General features: G+C 49.4%; 3 protein-coding genes across 3 annotated transcripts; all 3 read right to left on the reverse strand.

The window, feature by feature from the left end:
- Nucleotides 1-267: 267 nt before the first annotated feature.
- Nucleotides 268-2,733, reverse strand: FPRO_10729 (uncharacterized protein; the record flags this gene model as incomplete). The annotated part of the gene is made up of 1 exon (XM_031231724.1): nt 268-2,733. One exon carries the CDS (start codon nt 2,731-2,733, stop codon nt 268-270), a length of 2,466 nt encoding a protein of 821 aa, XP_031081732.1.
- A 785-nt stretch (nt 2,734-3,518) lies between these two features.
- Nucleotides 3,519-5,519, reverse strand: FPRO_10730 (uncharacterized protein; the record flags this gene model as incomplete). The annotated part of the gene is made up of 1 exon (XM_031231725.1): nt 3,519-5,519. The coding sequence occupies one exon, from the start codon at nt 5,517-5,519 to the stop codon at nt 3,519-3,521; it is 2,001 nt and encodes a 666-aa protein (XP_031081733.1).
- Nucleotides 5,520-9,815: 4,296 nt separating this feature from the next.
- On the reverse strand, nt 9,816-12,309 carry FPRO_10731 (related to cullin homolog 4A; the record flags this gene model as incomplete). Its single annotated transcript, XM_031231726.1, has 3 exons — nt 9,816-9,873; nt 9,930-11,839; nt 11,890-12,309. 3 exons carry the CDS (start codon nt 12,307-12,309, stop codon nt 9,816-9,818), a joined length of 2,388 nt encoding a protein of 795 aa, XP_031081734.1.
- Nucleotides 12,310-12,575: the final 266 nt, after the last annotated feature.

The following is a 12,575-nucleotide window of genomic DNA, read 5'->3' on the forward strand; positions in this document are numbered from 1 at the left end:
CCCAATGGTCACAGCAGATGTCATAAAATTAAATAGAGCGGTTCATCATTTGTATTATCATAGCTTGGTGCATACAAGTCTCAATATCTACTAGGCCTTTGGCGTGTCTATCCCGACCAAATTGCCCCTTTGACACCTTGACGCCTTTCCCATGGTTATTCGCATCTATCGAAACTTCGCATTTCGACTGAGTCTTCCGTATCATACAATGGTATCAATAGATTGTAAGCTCTTTAGCATCTAAATTTAACCCCACCAGCTTGAAACTCAGTATCCCATAGAAGCCATCGCCTCTTCCTCATCGTCTAAATCTATCACCTGGCGGGCTGACTTCGAGGGCGCTGGTGCTTTCGAGGGTGCCGCTCCAATGCGATTGGATACAAGACTAGTGATAGATTGAGCCTTGGATTTTCCGAGTGCCTCCTCGGCACTGTAGAGTTTGTTGTAAAAGTCTATGACTCGAGGATGTGCCATGACCTTGGACTTTTGAAAGCCCAGAACCTGTAGGCCATCCTGTGTAGTCGCTCGACTAAGAGCAACATAGGCCTGGCCCTTTTCAAAAACACGTCCAAGATTGACTTTGACACGTTCAAGAGTTTGACCTTGGGCCTTGTGAATTGACAATGACCATGCCAGAATCAGGGGCAGCTGAGTTCGCTTGGCCTGAAGCTCGCCATTAGGCAATTCGACCTTCCATTCCTCAGGTTGGCAGAGGATCACGCGTGATGTGCCATCCGTTGCCATGAACTGTACGACTGGGAATTTGGTGCCACCAGAACTTGAATCGGATTCGCGCTTGAATGTATTGAGTAGTTTCTTTCGAGCTTTGGCCATTCTCTCTTCCTCATCGAATTCATCAATTGGCTCCATGTCGAACGTCTTTTCATCAGAGAATCCTATCACCTTGCCTAAAGATCCGTTCACAAGTGATTCATCAAGGTTCTTGATCAGCATTACTTGAGCGTTGATCTTCAGATCGATACTCTTGGGCGCCATCATGTTCATCAGTAGTTTGTCCCGAATATCTTCTTTGCCAGTATCTTGAGCCTCATACCGCCTGATCGTGCCAGGAAGTTCTCTCAATCTTCTTTCATTTGACATCTCGACTTCGTTCCGGGTGGAAAACAACTCTGCGGTTCCCAGTCCATCATTGAAGTTGAGTGGTCGCTCCAGTTTTTTGAAGGCTCGAACAGTGTCTTCCGTTATGCGACCGAGGCGCATCTCGTTGAGCATGTTGGCGAATACTGGGTCTCGCTGTCGGAAGACCTGCGTAAGTCCAATAGTGTGGTCTATGGAGGTAGTCCAGGTTGATGCATCAAAGGCAAACTTGGTCTCCCGTTTTGCACCCTGTTCTGGGACTGGTGGAAGCTGGAAAAAATCACCGGTGATAATGAGTTGAATGCCTCCCCACGGCCTCCCGTTGTTTCGAATCGTTCTTCCAATTGTAGACAGTTTGTCAAACAAATCTCCGTCCACCATGGAAATCTCATCAATGACAAGGCATTTAGTTCTCAGCCAGCGGTTCTTTGCCTTGGGATTCCTTCGGATCTTCTTGACCAGTGCTTGGGCATCCTCTTTGCCAAGTCCAATACCAGAGAAGCTATGGAGCGTAATGCCTCCGATATTGCATGCAGCAAGTCCCGTGGAGGCAGTAACCGCAACTCGTTCTGGGTCTTTGGCATACTTCTTCTTCAATTCCGTGATGATGGCTCGCATGAGGACAGATTTACCAGTTCCGGCCGCACCAGTGAAGAAGACACTCTGGTTCTTGTTCACTACCAAATCCAAAACGTGTCTCTGCTCTTCACTCAGCGATATGGCAAAATTACCCTTGGAATGCGAAGTGGAGACTTCTTTGATCTCATCCATGGAGAGATCGGTGCTGGCCGTCGGTTGCTCTTGCTGACGCTGAGTTCGGAACTGTTTCTTCTGTTCCTTGACAGCGCTCGCTGTGGGATTAAGAAAATCTTTCCGCTTGTTATTCGGTGTTTGGGCGACCTGTGAGTGAAAATCACTCTTATCTTCGGGTTCTTCCTGCTTGAAACTTTGGGGCAGTACGCGTTTCTTGGCCTTTTTGGGGACCGGAACATCAAAGTCATCTCGGTCACCAGAAGAATCGCGCTTCATCGAGATATTGGCCATCGTTGAAGTGACAGATGTATTGCGGGACGGTGGTAGGAAATGTGAGGGTGGTGATGAAGACCAAGGTATAGCCTTGTCTGTCTGTGTCGAGGTTGGCGGTGGGGGTGGCATGTTCTCCTTGATGATGCGCTTGGATGGAGTATTTGCAGGAAGCGGCGGTAGTGCTGAAGGGGCTTGGAAATCCAGATCTAGGTCGTCGTCGTCACAAAAGTCGTCTTCAGTAAAGAAGACCGCTGCTTGGGCCTTTGCGTGAGCTTCAGGTCCAGTGAGATCAACAACATCTGCTTGTCCACCGAATGAGTTTGATCCTCCACAGAGAGAGGCCAGTGATCCACCGCCAACACCGTTTGGCGGTCGAGAATTGTTTGAGAGTTGGTTCATGTTAGAAGGTCGATTTTGAAGAGGTCTGGAGAATGGTGGCATGGTCCTCGCCGACACAGCAGGGGCGTTTGACTTCTTTAGTTGTTGTCGAATATCGGCATTGTGAGTACTTGGGCTGCTGGAAGGAAGAAACGATTGGCTTCTGGGCTGGCCCCTTTGTTGGGGAGGAGGGCCATTGGCCTCGTATTGGCTGTTTGCGCGCTGTAGCATTGCGTTGAGATTTGGTGAATATATCGGACCAGCTGAGTGCACCTGAACTCGTTGCTGTTGCAGAGCTCGTCGAAGAAGGAACGCCCGTGCCAGCGAGGGACGAAAAGGAAGGTGGTTGATACCAACCTTCATAAAATATCGTGAACTGGCGACAGCTGAAGGTTAGGCAGGTAGGAAAACGAGGGGGGAGGGTAGAATTATTAAAAAAGAAAAAAAAAAGAAAAAAGCGAGGCAGGAAGTTGCGATGCTCAGTTGAGTGAAGGCGAGATTATCGAGGAAGTATCTGTACCCCACGGTCCTGTCATATTAGACTGTGATTTCCTGCAAGATAAGGACGCGTCTCGGCCCCGAACCTGGTCAGTCAGGTACGACGAATGAAGAAGCCTTTCACATGAATACAGTAGGTATCTGCCCGACGCGTTCCAGGCGCGACACCCCTCACTTAACGCACTACCGGCATTCGCTTAGTCACGTGGTCTATAATTGCCGTTCATGCATACAACTCAAGCTTGATGTTAAACAAGGCGGAAACGAACCATACGCACAATTAATGATTAGCACTGAAATTGTTTGTCATCATAATATTCATGTTCAGCTCCAGGATAGGTGGTAAGGACGATACCGAATCATCAACTCAGCTTCATCCCTTTGAAACGATAAAAACGCCATTCCCAGACCTTAACGTTATATAATCCATTCCGTATTTCATTTAAACGAACTGATCCTATTCAAAACATTATGTAAAAGCACAGCAATCGCAATAAAGAGACTGTCGACTCATTCTATCAGTCTCGTCGGCCACTATACCTCCTGAAAGCCTCACGATCTTCATGATGCTGTCGTGAATAACGTGGCTCCCTGTGGCTCATATACTCTCGAGCCCGTCGATTACTCCAGCGAGGTTCAGGGTCAGCGTACTTGTAGTCGTCGGACCTTCCATCTTCTCGCCTCTCTTTAAGTTCACGGCGCCGTCGAAGATCCTCTTCAAGATGTTTAAATCGATCATTGTCTCTTCGGACGTCATGCTCACGATGACCGTCGTCTAATCTTGCTCGCTCAAGGGGCTTGTCGGAGCGACTGGGTCTGATATCATAAGAATTATCTCGTCGGGGCGCAGTGCCGCGCACATGACGGACACTAGGTCTTGCGGCCTGGATAATTCGTGGCGGCTCTCCTTTCCAAGGTTGTTCTCGGGGAGAATGATACCCGCCTCTAGGCGAGCAACTTTCGTCACGGTAGCGACGGCCGGGGGAATTGAATCGCACATGTTGCTGATCGGAATCTCGAAAGGAGCGGTCGTCGGCCGTATGTTTGGCATCCTTTCTGAGGTTGCGAGAATCCTGGATGATGATGTTTTCGTGATGATCGGAAGGCATACGCTTCGGGTTCGGGCTACGCCCTCGACCCCGTTGCGGGCTGCTACCGGAATCAACAGACGACGGCCTTGTGTCCTCACTTTCATCCTCTGACCACTCGTCACTGTCGCCATCAGAAAGCGAGGAACTTCGGCCTGAGTTATCATAAACCTTGACTTTATCTTCAAATTTGAACCCTGGCTCTGGTGCCATTTTCTTTGGTGAGCGATTGTCTGCCTCAAGTGGAGTTTTCGGTGCACTGGGACTTGACGAGGGCATCTGTGGAGGGGCCTTCGCCCCTGGCAATGGCCCATGTGGTGGTCGGTCGATGGGGATATTGATCGCGGGTAGCCTTGGGGGTGGTCGAGCTGGAACTTGTCCTTGTGCTGGTGCTGGTACGGGAATAGGTGGCACGACACCTGCATTATGAGGGACCCCATTGCCTGGCTTTGCAGGTGGCATGCCACTTTGCTGTGCGTTATTGAATGGACCCTGTCGAGGAGAGTGGGCTTGGGGCATGCGAGGAACGTTTTGTTCCCCCATAGGGGGCCTAAGTTGACCATTCAATCTTGGATCAGTTGCTGGAGGAGGCGCTGGCCTGACAGGGGCAGCAGCAGTAGGAGCAGGAGGAGGAGGGTGCACAAATCCTTGGGGAAGGGTGACAGGCGGTAACCCTCCCATGCGTGGCTGGGTAGGTGTTTGTTGGATTTGCCTTGGCTGTCTCATCGATACATGTGTGTCGATAGCTCTGGAGCTATGGCGACCAGAGGCGGGCATCCTCTGGAAATATGCATTGATTGCCACTCTCTCAAGCCTAGGAGATTTGCTCCGCTTCGAGTGGCTTCTATGCTTTCTGGAGCTTCGCACACTTCTGTCATCCCAGTGTCTGGGATCATCTGCCGCCCGCCATTCTGATTCGATCTGGGCCAGCTTATAGTAGAACCGGAAGTCACGGTCCTCTTTGGTCAGATCAGCTTGAGCCCTGTCGAGCTGAAGCTGGATTGTCTCGTTCTTGTCTTGCTTCTTCTTCGAGACAGATCTTGTGGTTCTGTTCAAGTGCTCGATCCTCTCTTTGATCCTTGATTGGGACATGTTCTTGTCTGTACGAGTGATGGTCTCCCAGTCGTATTCTGTGTCCTGTGCCTTGCCACCACCGGAGGCACCAGGAGTCTTTTCGAGGCGGAGAGCTCTGTACATAGGAAGCTCCCCGCTTCGGGCATTTTTGATCTCAGCGGGATCTTGCAGCCGCAGATCCATAGGAAGCTGGGGAGGATGGCTATAAGGCCGAGTGTTGGCAGGCATGAATGCAGGAAGCCCTGCAGGGGCCCCGTTCTGCTGGGGCATTGAAGATCGTGTTTGGGGAGCTTGAGTATGATGCATTGGTGCTGGGGTATTTTGAGGCATAGCCCTGACAGGAGGAAGGCCAGCCATAGCGTGATTGGTATTTGCTAGGTAAATGGGGAATTCCAATTCTGGGATTGATGCGATTGAGAGGAAGAATAGGGCTATGATATATGCGACTGGAGATGGAGAGCTCGGGTGGGCGCAGCTTGGGAGGGATTCGGAAGCTCCTGCGTCCAGAAACTTGTGCAAATCAAAAGTGAGGCTGGCGAGATAGCCAAGGGATGCGTCCTAGTCAGAAGATGGAGGGGGGATGGAAGGTTGAAGACTAAGGGGGGGCGCAGTACAGCCTTGCGGAAGCAGTCGTGTCAAGCAATAGAAGAAAGTCTTCTTTGCTTGTAGATATGAGGGAAGAAATACCTGTTTATTTGAGCTGAATTGGGAGTGTCTCTGGATCTCTGTGGGAAACTCAAAGGGCGAGTGAGGGTCTATTTGAACTTGAAGAACCATTGCTTGAGACAAGTACGTATTGGCATTGGTTTCTTGATCTGGTGTTCCGACACAATACGGCATTGATGAGTACTCTGGATGATGAAAGCCAGCTTTGTGTTACTGAGAAACTAAAGGTTGTTGTTAAAGGCGAACCATACATTGGTTGTTCTGCGCTCGAGTTGGTGGTTCGCCCGTTAACCTCCACCAACAGCACATCAGCTTGGCGCAAGCCAACTACGCACATTGAGTGTGATATAATGAATAAGCCTACAGAAGGACTCTCAGCCGAAGTGAGCTGGGTAGCCGGCAAATGCATTCCTTGCCGAGCTTTGCTGAGATACGGCATCATTCGCCTGGTCGACGCGGCCAGACTGACTTGCATCAGGCAATCGGCAGAATCCAACGACTTAAGATGATCCTTTCAACCGGCGCCTCCATTGTGTGTTACCGCATGTTGTCTCGATATGGCGACCGACGATGAATGATGAGGCAAGTTGCCGAGAGGCTGACCCGAGACGATTTGTGACCCGACACCGACAGCCCGTTCTGCCGGCGCCCAGATATGCAGGAAGGCGATCGCCGTTTCTGGGATACGGCATCTCATGCTGGCTAGGTATGCTATGCTGTTCACTTTGACTAAGTGACTGGGTGTGTTACTCTGCGGCCCTCGGTCGCCCGGTGAGAGTTTAACACGATGATCTGGAGATATTTTACGCTGCGTAACCATTTGTTCGAGTTGAGAGAGGCCCTGCATTGCTGTGCTGTTGAATCAGATGATTGCCTCGGATACACCATGGCTGGACTCAAAAAGAAATCACCACGAACTCGTTGGGCGTTGATGTCGTTGAATATGTCCGAAACTTGTGCTACAGAGGACGAGAGGGCAGACGCAGACGCAGACGTAGCGTATCGCCACAATCGAGAAGTATAGTCTATCGTGGAATTAGGCCTTGTCCGCCATGGCACGAAAGTGAGAGCGACAGGTCCGGGTTGGACATATCGAGGAATCGGTGAAACAAGCTGAGTGTTGCACTAAGGAATAGCTTCACGGGAAGGTCGGGTATGCAAGTGATTGCAGAGAATGTACAGTAGCGAGCTGAATGATGTGCATATTTGGTCAATACGGCCATTGATTACCCATGGATCTCCGGCAAGGCAGACAGACAGTTGTTCTACAGTGCATACTACGGTTCTACCTAGATAGGTACTTTGGTCTGTTGGTTCGCCAAGTCAGCGGCAGTTGGGATTATTAACATGGTTGAAAATGCGCATAAAGTGTGATATTGAGGCATAATGACTCAATCAGTCTCGATTGCCTTGCCTTGGAGGCGAGTGTGTCCAAAGTGTAGATGCCTCTTTAAGTTAGTTAGATGGTGGTAACGCAATCCATTTACACCGCGTCACGGCCCATCCCACCTTATGCACGATATAGTCAGCAGTTTGGTCGAGAAGCGCCCTAGTTGTGCTGCAACTAACTCCAGACTATGTGAGTATGTCGAACATACTGTAATGCGGGAGGTAGTAGAATGAATGACCCAGTCTAGAAGTGCATGTGCGGCGCAGGCTGTTGATGATGGATGGCCTCTGAGGGTTTCTATACGTCGAGATACAATGCGACAACAAAATGAGGCGAAAGTGAACATGTTTCAAGTTTTGAGTCGTTATGAGTTGGGTCTGGATTCTGAGACATGAATACGGGGTTTATCAGTCTTGATTTGAGACAGCAAAGCATAGCACAGCACGACACAGCAACGCATAGTACAGTTGGCGATAGTACAAAAGCGTGTCTACCGCGTGGCCGTGTGACCTGTCAAGAGGGTTCAATGTATCAATCAATTCCTGCCGATGGCGATACAACCGTCGATGATCAGGCAACTGGCCGCCTGTCAACTGAGGTTACACTGAGACATGCCCAAGTTCTATGGGGAATCCAACTCTGAACGGGCGTGTCTGTTGTACCTAACTTTTGCGACAGAATATTCAGGGCGTTTCTCCTTCACACCCTCAGTTCATGTCTGCTAACTTTGGCCGGGCGCCCAAATATGGTTGCCTTGTGGATGCCTCGTGAGGGGTCGATCAAGTACTTTACTTTGCTTCGCTACGCTTTTCCCTTTCCTTTTTCTTCTTGCTCTGAGGGCGACCGATTACTCTTTTTGTTAATCCGAGTGTGATTGACAAGTCTTGGTTAGGTATTGGTTTACGCCGGCGACATTCATCAACGGTCGATAACATCATTTGCCTTCAGAATGCTTCTCTAGGAATCAGAGCGGCAGAGCATTATCCGTGACCAAACTAACGTCAGTCGGTAGAGATTCAGGAAATACCTGCTTATCGTCTTAAACACGCCCGATGTGAAGCACCAAGATCTCGAGTCATACAATGTCTTCCCAATGTCCCATGGAGCCACTAGTCCAAGTCTGAAGTTACTACCTATGGATGTGTTTGTCTGGAGACTGAAATAGATAGATACCAAAACTTGTTATCCTCAGAGCATTGTGTGACTGGTGACATGCCAGGAGAATGCTGTGTCAAGTCTAGACTCTCCTTCTTATCCCTTTCAATGCCGTCGGTGAGTCTCTCTCTGTGTGGCCTTTTTCAACCTTCTGCCTCTCAATGGCCTTGCCATTCTCATTCGAGGCCGAATCCGTCAGCTCAACAGAACGCGTTGGTCCTATCTTCTCTGCAATAGGCCACGAATACCACATTCACGACTCGGTTTCTATTTTCAATCTGTTTTTGGTAGATGAGGCACCGATAACGAGTTGTTCAAGCCAGAAACTGGGGGAACAGATCGAAATAATTTCGAGTACCCTCGTATTGGTGCAGAACCATAAACCTAGAAATATCAGGAGAGCCTCTATTTCGCGATTGCGATACATCCATCAGTGTTCATCTTCTTGTGTAACTCGTCTATTTCGAAGGGCACAGCTCCTTGTGCTGGTAAAGATTCATCATAACGGATTCGTACTGGTCAACTCTGCTTGCTCTTCTGTTTTTACTTTCCCGCCATCCATAGCAATCTGCTGGGCTGGGAGTGATATCATGTTCCTCCTCTCCTCTCATGTCAAGTCATGAAATGACCTTCTTCAAATCTGGCCACGGCACGGAACAATACAGCATCATCGTGTTGTCTAGATTTCTTTGAAGCCCCTTGACTCTGAATATTGACGAGTGTACGGGCTTATACAGAGGCGCAGGTCATTTCATGGCAGGCTACAAGTTCCATCGTGGCTCGGAGCTTGTAAGGAGGTTTATTGTGGTTATCACATTCGAGCTGCTACGGTACTCAAAGTGCTATAGATATGGGCATATTTTCATCTAAAGATATCTTAAATTAGAAAAGCCTACATCCAACCCATTGGCGTTTTTCCAATTCTGGAACCAAAGCTGTCTCATATAAAATCACTTGAGCTCAGATTAGTTTGAGGCAGCTCAGCTTGGGAGAACTGATGAAGCTCGCAAACAGCAAGGATATCACTTCAGCGCTCTAGGCACCCACGCCACATCAACCCCAACACACCATCCTCACCAATCAACGGCCTCTTGCAGACATGAGCCACATGGTTATATATCAAAGTAGGTATCTACTCATTCAGCGAAGTAGCTCAGTCAGTTAACAATATGTTACTCAACCATTTACCTTGCCGACTATGTTCCCCCCCCCCTGCTTCGTTTCTTTTTGTTCGATGTTCGATGTTCGATTCCCAGATTCCGTCGTTTGCTCCAAGGCAGTCATGTTTTGACATAGAAATCAAATTCATTGGTATGGGCACAGACATGTCTGTGTCGTTGTAGCATTCGGTTGCTTATGCCTATATATCGTTCTAATGCCGTCTTCATCGTTGAGCCTGATAGCCTTGCCTCACCAATCTCCATTACCCGACTTTCCAAGCCTTATGCCAGGTACACATAGGCGTTGCCCTCTCTTTCGATGTAATCCTTCTCGATAAGACTGTATATCGCGTCAGCCACCTCCGGACAGTATCATTAACGCATGACATCACATACCTTTCGATCTCCTTCTTGATCGCCGCCGGCTCAACACTACCTCTTTTCTTTGTCAGGTTGATAACCTCTGCCACCAGGTCACTGTGACCCATGCTCTTACGACTTTTCATTATTCTAACGATGGCCGCCTGTGTCTCAAAGCGTCGGTCTTGAGCGATCCTTTCATGTGTAGCCTTGTTCTCCTCCTTTGTCTCCTTCAGCTGGATCTGATTGATCTTGACTCTGTACTTGGGGTCTGTAAATGTTTTGTTAAAAGTAAACGTATCAGTAGGCTTGACATCACGGCCTTTCGGGTGCTTGGTAAGCACTCGCGCTTTGCCGCAAGCGAGCGACTGAAGTGTGCGATCAAGATCACCGCCTGAAAGACCGGTTCCCGTCGCGATCTGTTCATATGCCAAGAATCCATCAGCCGGCACGCTGTTGAACATCATCAGAACCACAGCCTGGTATGCAGATACAAGAAGCTCCTTCGGCCCCTTGGCGAAGATGCCCTTGAGGGAGCAGTGAGCCAATGAGTGCTTCCACGTCAAGGCTCGTCCGGTATGCTTATTCTTGTAATACTTGTCAAACCTCTCGATCTGCGTGGCAACCTCATCCGGCAGGTTGAGACGAACATCTGGGTAAGTTGGCCACGCGGCAGCGGACAAAATCATGACGGAAAGGTCCAGAGAATTCTTGCGCTCAGCACTTCCTTGACGCCATTGCTTGAAAGACTCCATTTCATCCTTGCCGAGTTCCTGGTCCTTGAACATCTGCTCCAGATTATGTGTAAAGTTAGCACCGCACTCTCCTCGAAGCTTTGTTAGCATGTTGCGCTCAGCGTCTTGGCTGGCACTTCGTCCCATGAGCAATCTCCGAGCCAAGTCTTTCTTGTAAAATGCCTCGAAGGCGTCCTTGCCCTCGATGAAGCGGAACAGCTCGAGCGCCTGGTCAAGCTGTCTATCAAGCTCAGCATCTTCATCACCTGTGCTGGCTTGGCCTTCCTTCTCAGCTGTCGCTCGATCTTTCACATCTGACAGAAGCTCCTTTGGTAGTGACTTCAAGCCACCTCGCAGAAGCATGTCGATATATTTGGCGATCATCTCGCCGATTTTGGATGTTCCCGTGTCCCAGCAAGATGCAGCTTTGCGGTCGTTCATGAACTTCCCAAAAGAATCCCTCATGCCCCAAAGGAAGTCTTCGTCCTTATTAAAAGCATCTCGGATCATCAGGTCGAGTGATCGGCGGAGCTCTAATAAGCGCAAAACCATTTGGTCACCCTTGTCTTTGTCGCTGATGATTGCCGAACCAGTTGATCGAATGTAGTCGCCCCATGGATCTTTCATCTTCTTTTGGATCCCTGATAACCGAAGCAAGTCATACAAAGCCTTCATTGACTCAACTTCTCTATCAGCCAGCAGCTTCGCCAGGTTCCCACCGTTGAGAAGCTTTTCTGAGTAGTTGGTGATGAGATGGGCGTGCGCAGAGTCCATAAGTTGCTTCTCCGTCGTACTATCGAAGTTGAATTGGATGCAGCGATAGTCTTCCTTTTTCAGTAACTTCTCGCAAACCAAAATGTAGTCCTTGAGACTTGACGTGCTCCAGGCTTCGCCAAATTCTTTCAAGTATCTCTCAGACTGCTCTAAGAAGTAGGGCTCAAAGTGCTTGACATAGACCTCCAAAACATAAAGCATCATGATGGAATCTTTCAGTAATGCAGGTTCGATTTGGTCGATGCCTCTTCGATCATGCTCAACCAAATCGCAAACACCTGCGATTAGCTTCACGCCGACCGAGTTTCTATAGGCTTGACTCTGGGATGGGAATGCCATTTTTCTGAACTGCTGGATCGCCATATCGTTTATAGATGCAAGATTCTTCTGTAGTAAATATGTTCGATCGAGGTAGCTGAATGTTGATCTGATCAATATCTGCAAGTGTTTCTTAGCATCTCAAACCTATATACAAACATCCAGCCTACCGTTTGTGTATTCCAAGTCTTCCATTCCGCTAGTACGCTCTTCACAGTATCGAGGTTCGAAGCATGGCCATTCTTCTGGATTCTGGGTAGCACAATCCGCTGCAAGTGCACATCGATTCTCTCTTTGAGCATCTGGTACACCTTTGCAGGATCCCCCTTTCGACAGACATCCTCGACGCCCCTGTACAGCCTCTCCAAGGGGACATTAGGTGTCCGTCCCGCAAAGACAGCCTCTAAGGAATCCTCGAGCTCCTTCTCCGTCCGTTTATAGTACTCCGCGACCTGGGTATCTCGACTCGTGGGCGCCCGCAGATTCTTGATAACAAGCTTCTTGGAACCAGAGTAAGGCTTGAACGCAGAAGGTGCCTGCGTTAGGTCGATGGTCTCGGGGAGCTTGCCCCGCGCTTTAGCGGTGGTCATTTCGAAGCGCGCCCGCTTAGAGGTGGCAAGGGGAGGTGAAGCTGAGGATGATGAGTCTAACCGCGGCCTTCGCCGGGAGGGAGAGGTTGTTTCCGGCGCCAACGGTTGCATGGAGTGAACCCAGGCGATATATCAAGAAAAGAACGAGGCCTGGAACAACCGTACAAAGAGCTGTCGCGCAGGCCTCGGTTTCTCGGACTGTCCGGTGTTTGGTTGCGGTATTCGACGGTGAGCAGACGTGGGCGAGAAGTGTATTATCAGAGTGT

The sequence above is a fragment of the Fusarium proliferatum genome (assembly GCF_900067095.1).
Source record: "Fusarium proliferatum ET1 genome assembly, contig: FPRO_scaffold005, whole genome shotgun sequence".
NCBI classification, from domain to species: Eukaryota; Fungi; Ascomycota; class Sordariomycetes; order Hypocreales; family Nectriaceae; genus Fusarium; species Fusarium proliferatum.